General features: G+C 55.5%; 1 protein-coding gene and 1 long non-coding RNA gene across 4 annotated transcripts in view; one reads left to right on the top strand and one right to left on the bottom strand.

Annotated features, from left to right (window-relative positions):
- The window catches only part of PFKFB3 (6-phosphofructo-2-kinase/fructose-2,6-biphosphatase 3), a 952,670-nt gene extending 952,088 nt beyond the window's left edge, over nt 1–582 (bottom strand). Inside the window, exon 1 of one of the 3 annotated variants that reach the window (XM_049626792.1) lies at nt 218–582. In XM_049626792.1, the coding sequence (XP_049482749.1) occupies nt 218–233 (16 nt within the window). In that variant the 5' untranslated portion in view covers nt 234–582. The remainder of the gene's footprint in view (nt 1–217) is intronic. The other 2 variants (XM_049626794.1, XM_049626793.1) reach the window with 2 other exon arrangements.
- A 104-nt stretch (nt 583–686) lies between these two features.
- Nucleotides 687–7,068, top strand: LOC125919967 (uncharacterized). The gene is made up of 4 exons (XR_007456895.1): nt 687–1,159; nt 5,618–5,717; nt 6,064–6,314; nt 6,807–7,068. It is a non-coding gene; the product is annotated as an uncharacterized LOC125919967 (long non-coding RNA).
- Nucleotides 7,069–7,901: the final 833 nt, after the last annotated feature.

The raw sequence follows: 7,901 nt of genomic DNA, 5'->3' as shown, positions 1-7,901 counted from the left end.
TGCCCGGCAGCGCGGGGGGTGGCGGGCGGCGCGGGGCCCGGGGTGGGTGGGGGTGGCGGGCACGGCAGGGCCGGGCGGGGGGGGGGGGCCGCGCGGGGACGACGGGGGGTCGCGCGGGGAGCGGCGCGCGCCCGGGGAGGGCGGGGGAGGGGGAGACCACGCGGGCTGGGCTCTCGGGGCTGCGTCCCCGGCGGCCGCGCGCGGGGAGGGCGCCTACCTTTCCTGAAGGGCATCGCGGAGGGGTGCGCCCGGCGGGGCCGGCCCGGGATACCGAAGCCGGGCGACGTCCGAGTGCCAGCCTCGCGGCTCGGGGGCGCCTGCGGGCGCCGGGCGAGGGAGGGGGAAAAGGGACATATTTGGACAGAGCGGGGCGCGTCACCGCCGGAGGGTGGGACCGCGGCGAGGCGGGCGGCGCGGCCTCCGGGGCGGGCCCGGCGGAAAGCGCTTAACCCCCGCGCGCCCGGCGCCGCTGCGCGCCCCTCCCCACGCCGCGGGCACACCTTCCGGGCGGGGCCTCGGAGGACCGCCTCCCGCGCTGATCTTCTGCCCTCGGGCGCTCGGTACCGGCACCGGCACCGGCACCGGCACGGGGGGGGGGGGGGGGGGGCCCCCCCCCCCCGCGGGCCCCCCCCCCCGGGGGGGCGGGGGCCGCCGCCGCGCGCGGGGGGGGGGGGGGGGGGGGGGGGGGGGCGGCCCCAACGGCTGGCCGGCGTGGACGGAAATTAAATGAAGGCCGGAGGGAATAATCCCCGCAAAGCGCATCTCTGGCCGCCCTCGTTGAAAATCCTTCCAGCTCCTGGGCTCCCGCCCCGCGCTCTTCCACCCCCCACCCCGACCCCACCCCGGCCGTGATCGCCTCCGGCTCTCTCTCTCTCTCTCTCTCTCTCTCTCTCTCTCTCTCTCTCTCTCTCTCCCTTGCGCATCGCTGTTTCCCCGGGGACCTAGAACAGCACCTCACATCCTGATCAATACATATGTCAAAAATAATTTTAAAATGATAATAATAATGGGACTTTCAGGAACTGTAACCTCGAGAAATGGAGAAGGGAGACCATTCCTCACATCACTAAACATTTTGTGTGAAGGCCAGCACCCGAAAAATGCTTAACTACTTGGTGGGATCAAATTTCTCAAAGGCAGAGGTCATCTGTCCGTCCAGGTGAGAGTTAGTTCCTGTGAAAAAGTGCTATTTTATGTTACAGTTTGAAGAAATGGTGTTGGGAACAGTCTCCAGATCTAATATTTAAGGTATCTATGCAATTCCCCACTTTCTACGTAGTGGAAAAAAAAAATCCAGGTGAACTGAAAAGTCAGAGCCAGTGGGGTGTTCGTGGGTTTTTAATCATTTCGTGATGGGGGGGGTGCAGTTCCTTGGGCTGCTACCCTTTATGGGTGGTGGTCCAGACTCCACCCCCACATTCCAAGGGAGCCCATGTCTGGGAGAAGGCAGCCAGCGTTGGTTCAGACAAGGTATTGTCATTTGGGTTCCTGAGCTCTGCGACTTCAGCTCCTGAGTGTGGGTGTCAGTCTGTGTAAGAGGAACAGGAAGTGGGGGGGGGGGACATCTGACACTGAGAGAGATCGCCAACGCCCTCTGCCCTTTCCGCTGCCACAACCATAACACCCAGCGGACCTGCACTTTACTCCATGGACTCACTTGCCGGAAGGCAAATTTTATCTAAGGCCAGATAAATGCAAGCCTGCACATCTCGGATTTGTGTGGCTGCGAGTCACAGTGAAGCCAGAGGACATGCACGCTGCGGGGGGGGGGGGGGGGGGGAGGGAACCTCTTCCTTGTAGCTGGTGCCTTTACTGCCTTGTGGACTCAGGCGGCTGATTGTGATACAGTAAGACATGCGTATTTGGTCTTTGTTCCCAGTTCCTGGCACCTGGCACTTAAAAACCTCGGAATCTCCAGAGCGAAAAGAGGGTTTTTGCGTGTTCATGAAATGACTGGTGCCTGGGACACTTAGGTAGCTTCAGGATAAGGGCTGGTGGCCAGAAAGACCACATCATGCTTAGAGGGTTGGAACTCTCAGCTCTATCCCCCCACCCCTACCCAGGGAGGGGAGAGGGGCTGGCAATTGGGTCGGATCACCAGTGGTCAGTCATGCGCATGTAGTGAAGCCTGGATAAAAACCCCTAAATGACGGGTTCGGAGAGTTTCCAGGCTGAAGGTGGCAGGTTCCGATAGGACGGGGAGGCTCCACGCACCTCTACCCGCTCACCTCGTCCTATGCCCCTCTCCCACTTGGCTGTTCCTGAGTTGTATAAACTGATACATGGCAATAAACTGATAATACCAAGTAAAGCTCTTCTCTGGGTTCCGTGAGCAGCGCTAGCAAATTATCAAACCTGAAAGCGAAAGTCGCGGAGACCCCAGACTTTGTGGCCACGTCAGACAGAAGAGCGGGTTCCTGGGCACCCAGTAGTTGCACTGGCATCTGAAGTGGGGGGCAGTGTTGTGGGGCTGAGCCCCTTGTTGCCCTGTGGGGTCCATGCCAAGCGCAGGGAGTTAGTGTGGGAACTGGATCCAATTGCAGGACACCTGGGAGAAGTGCTCATAGGTGTGGAAAGTCCCCCCATGCGGAATCAGAAGTGATGCAGGAAAACCGGTTCCCCACGGAGGAACCGGAACCCCATCTCCACTCTTGAGCATAATCCCCTATAGGAACAACAGGGGGCTCGTGGCTGTCTTATTCCCATCATTTCCGAGAGCAGCCCTCTCTGATGTTGGGTCTTGCTGTTCATAATCCCTGGGGACGTCTGTTCTTTCGATCAGAACCTGCCAACAAGGGTTGCCGTGGACATTTCATAACCGCGCGAGTGTCTCTGCTTGTCCTTTGCACAAGGGAGGCAACAGCCTAGGCACGTTCACACAGGAGAGAAACGAGTGGCCTGAAAAATTGGATTTGCTCAAGAACTACTAACTCACTGTGGCCAGTACCCAGTATGGGCTGGGGTAGTGGTTCACAGCCCTCTGGTTTTCGGCGTGGAGGCAGGATTTGAAGAGATCTTAAGTGGAGAGTATATTCCGAGGCACTTTCCACAATATAGTGTGAGTCGCAGAGTGAAGGAATCGCATCATTATTCCCCAAACTCCCCGTTGTGTCCGCCGACGTTTCTCTTCTGGGTCTGATGACCTATGGACGGAACAGTACTCTTCTGAGGAGCTCTGAGCACAGCACACTGCCGTCTAGAGTGGAGCCTAGTGGCTGGAACCTTGCGGAAATTGCAAGAGTTGTCAGGCGGGTTCCGGTCTTCCTCCAGGGCCCCAGCTGTCATCGTGCTAGAATGGCCACCATCACTAGCACCAGCCGGTCATCGGGGGCCTGAGGACAGAGCTGCTCCAGCCCAAGGGCAGGGAGCAAGCTGCAGGACTGGATTTGTGACAGCTGGCTGGGCCCCAGGGGTGGTTTCTGATTTAGTAAGCCTGGGGCGGGGCCTGAAGCTTCCCAGGTGGTAAGGGTGCAGCCGGCCCTCCTTGTGTAGGGCTGTGCTCAGACACCCAAGAGGAGGAGTGGGACCGGGCTGGGAGGGGTCCTGCAGGATCTGGAGCAGAATCAGGGCTCCTCCCACCCAGGGCACCAGCCCCCCTTCTCCTCTGGTCCTGGTGCTCCGCGGGGCGCCTCCGGGCCCAGGCTCTTGGGGCAGAAAGTGCCAGAGCCATGGCCTCTGGTTTTCTTACTGCAAGGAGAAAAGGGCCCCCCTTCCCAGATTTCTTTTCCAGTTTGTAGGCCAAACTGAAGGCTTTCACACTCTCTCCAAAGTGAGGGTAACACTCAGAGATCTAACACGTTCCACCCCGGAAATTCATCTCTACCCACAAGCCTTTCCTCTCTAGCTATAGGATGTGAGGTTTGGTCTCCAGTGAAGGAACTGAGGTCATAGGAAGAGGGAATATTTGATCGGGGTCAGGGAACACTGGTAAAGAAGAGTGTGTTGAAGGAAGGAAGGAAGGAAGGAAGGGAGGGAGGAAGGGGCGTGCCTGGGGACAGGGACCAGCAGGGCCCATAAAGTACTTGAGGGCCCCACCCCCACCTCCACCAGACTCCCCAGAGTAGAGAGTCCAGCGGCTGTCCCCACTGCGGGCCACCCCCCATTGATACGGTCCGGGTGGTTTAAAGCTGCTGCCGCCTCAAGCTTCTGGGCCCCTGGGTCCTGCCAAAAGGCAGACCTCCGGCCAGCCAGCCCTGGCGTGGGTGCGTGCAAGACGCAAGCAAGGGGTGAGAAGACACTGGCTGAGAATCTCTGCCATGGCTTCCCAAGGCTGTATGATAGACTCTCTTCGAGCTTCAGTATTTTGCCTATAAAATGGGCATAATGCATTCTTTACAGGTTGCTGTAAGGATCGCGTGAAATCGTATTTGCCTGGAGCACATGTGCTCAGTGAAAGGCAGCTGCCATTATGAGTAACGTTAGCAGTAGTAGAGCTGGAAGCAGGGGCCCTGGGGTAGTGAGAGGGAAGGGTCCCAGAAGAAGAGAGAAGCGATGGGGAGCATGGGGGAGGGGAGGGCGTGGGGCAAGAGCACGTGGGCTGGCCCAGGAATGTTGGGGCTGAGCTTCCTTGGGGACGAGGGGGCCGAGGGAAATCCAGCTGCTGGGGGATGAGCAACTATCCATTACCAAAATGTGTGTGTGTGTGCATGTGCGTGTGTGTGTGCGTGCACGCATGCACGTGTTCACCTGCGCACACCTAATTATGGAACTATGAAAGAATGATTCACAGTATCAGAGAAAACTATAAATACTAAGGGTAGCTATAAGGACACATCTAACTCACGGCTGTTGGTTCCTAAACACCAGTCTCCGACTGAAGGAGCCAAGAGCCCCCGGAGGGTTTGAGCGGCTAAGCACAGGATGAGCCTGGAACATCTTGTTGTGCCAGAAAAATAAGTAATCATTTTGCAGACCTGCCGACAAACGACGGAGACGCGTCCAAAACACACAGGGTCCAACGTGAAAGGGCTCCTCCAAAACAGTCATGGCAGCAATGGATTGTGACCCAGAGAACAAAGTGAGAAGCCATGAGTCCACACTGGCATAAATAAATAGGAAAGTGAATAGATACATAGGGGAGGAGGGAGAGCTCTTCCTCACAAATCCTAGACCTCACAGAAATGACTAGAATCCTAGCTCATAGATGGAGAAGGAATCATGGCGCTAGAAAAGTCACCATTTGGCAAATAGCACAGAAATAATTGTTTCACAGAAGAACCCTCCGGGGAGGCTAAAATTAGCAAGCAGCAATAATGCAGTGAGACACAGGATATTAACAGTCTCAAAGTACCTCCTACAAGGCAAGCATTAGTTGCAAAGGGGAAGGTGGTGGCTTTGCGGTAGAAAAAACTGGAAGCCACCTCCACCACCTAATCAAAGTCAACGTCACCAGTAATGGACCAAATCAGCATCAGGTGCCTCTTGATACAATGCACTGAGAAGGACACATCACATGGGCAGTATTCTTGCGCAAAAATGCATAACCTGAATCTGATCGCGAGGAGACATGAGACACCTAAAATAAAGGACATTACAAAAATAACTAGCAAACAGTTCTTCAAAAATGTCGAAATCGTGAAAGACAAAGATAGACTGAGGAAGTGTTCTTGCTTTACAGGCAGCTAATGAGCCATGAAGACTAAATGGAACACGGGATCCTGGATGGCTTCCTGAACCACAGAAGGGACATTAGTAGGACAGCTGGTGAAACAGGAATAGTACTGTACCAATATTAATTTCCGGATTTGGGTAACTGTACTGTGTTTATGCAACATCTGGAGAATTGGGGGAGGGGTGTTTGAGACTTCTTTAGACTGTTTGCAAAATGTTTGTAAGTTTAAAAATTCAGAATAAAAAGTTAAAAAAAAAAGTAAAGGGTAATCATAGAGACTGCAGAACTCGCTAAATGAGACAACTCCCAAACTGATCTGGCTGTGTAATCAGCTACTAATTACCATTAATGATGGGAACTGCCTAATTTCCAGGCAGCACAGTGAGGAGGAGCTTTTACCACAAACTTAGTGGCTTAAAATACCACCCATGTATTCTCTCCCGATTCTGTAGGTCAGAAGTCACACGGCAAGACTGGGGTCTCTGCTCAGGGTCTCGGGAGGCCGAAATCACTGTGAGCGGGGGAGTTCCCAACCGGAGACTGGAGAAAAACCGCCTTGCAAGCTCATTCCCAGGGCAGAATTCAGTTCCTGTAGTTCAGGAGTAAAGTCCTCACTTCCTGCCGGCCACCAGCTGCCAGCCACCAGCACTCTGTTCCCAGGGGCTGCCTGCATCCTTGCCACGTGGCCGCCTCCTGTCTTCAGGTTAGTGGAGGCAGGTGGATGGCTTCTCGGGCTTTGAACTCTGACCCCTTCCTCTGGGACCAGCCGAGGAAACTCCCTGCCTTAAGGAAGGACACAGGCCCTTGCAGATAGTTTCCGTATCGTAAGCCCAGCTGATTTGGGATCCTACTTTTGTCTGCAAATTCACGGCAATACTGGGTTAGTGTTTGAGTAACTGGGGAAGGTTTGTGTACACGAGGGCCAGGAATCCTGGGGCCACGTGGGAGTCCTGCCTGCCGCAGGGTAGTTTCTTAAACCAAATAAATGGATATAAACGGGCAACAGGTTTGTGGACAGTGGGGGGCACGGCCTACCTGCTCTGAGGATGTGGGCTCCCCGGTGCCCACCAGATCAGTCTGACCTGGCTCAGAGAGAGTCTCCTTCTTTCCTACTAATCCTCCCATTTAAACCGGTTCCTAAGTACAGCCCTGACCGTGTTGGAATGAAATTAATTATCATCTCTTCTCTTTCCAGTCGCGGAGTTTCAGAAATCAGGATTCAGTCTCTAGGGGACAGACGCTATCCACACCCTCGCTGTCCCGGATGGAAGGAGAGTAGCATTGTGTTTAGTGCTCAGCCGCAGCTCCGGAGGCACCAGCAGCTGGGAGTGCACACCCTGGGGCTGCCCGGTTCCTGGCCAGTCGGGGACAGTTGTCCCTTTCTTCACAAGGAAAGAGTGGCTGCAGAGAACGGGGTTTAAGTTGGGCCTTTGAAGCCCACCGAGCCCAGGGCCGGGCTTGCATTGAGGATGGAATCACTGAAAACATCAGAGCCCTAAAGGACTCCAGAATGTCACCAAGCTGCTCTTGTGAAGCTCGCTCCTGTGCCAGCAGATGACCAGGCTTTTTGTCGTCGTCGCAACGAGCGTGTCCTTTTTTCTCCACACTCTGACAAACTCCTGCTTCAAGCAGGGGCGAGCATTCACCCCCACTCGCTACTGACAAAGCTGCGGCTAAGGGAAGTGGCCTGCCCTGGGCGCCTGGCCACAAAGACGGAGCAGAGACCTCCAGCTGGGCCTCTCAACCGATGCCACTGTCCTCACCGTGCCACACCCTCTCTCCGGGGAGCTGTGTTCTCTCCAGTCAGTCGTTGTCCTCCGGGCGGGGCATCACAGTCCTCAGAGGGCTTGGCTGAGCTGGGAACCCAGGCCCATCTGACCTCAGTGTATTTAGTCTTAATAACCTATTTACGGCTGAGAAGCCAGACTGCCTCTTTCCCAGAAGTCAGGCACAACTGCTCTGGCCAAGCGGTGGCTTTCCACTCCCATTAAAGTCCTAGATGATGCTGCCCTTCTGAAGAGGAAAATGAAGAGTCTTTGTGATTCAAATGAGTCACATTGTCACTTCCAGAGAAAAAGCAAGTCTTCGAAGGGGGCTCTCACTTAACCCGTGATCAGAACAACTTGGAGGCAAACTGGACGGCATCGTGGAAGCTACGTGGTGGAAGATGTGTGACCAGCTCCAGAACTGGCCCTCCCTTCCACGCCCCGGGCCATTTCTTCCCTCCTCTGCCTCTGTGTCCCCATCTGTAAAATGCAGAGAATATTAGTTGTTGGCCCGATGTGAGGAC

This window comes from Panthera uncia, chromosome B4 (genome assembly GCF_023721935.1).
Source record: "Panthera uncia isolate 11264 chromosome B4, Puncia_PCG_1.0, whole genome shotgun sequence".
Taxonomy (NCBI): Eukaryota; Metazoa; Chordata; class Mammalia; order Carnivora; family Felidae; genus Panthera; species Panthera uncia.
Note: the sequence above shows the minus strand (reverse complement) of the source record. Positions and strands in the feature narration are given on the sequence as shown.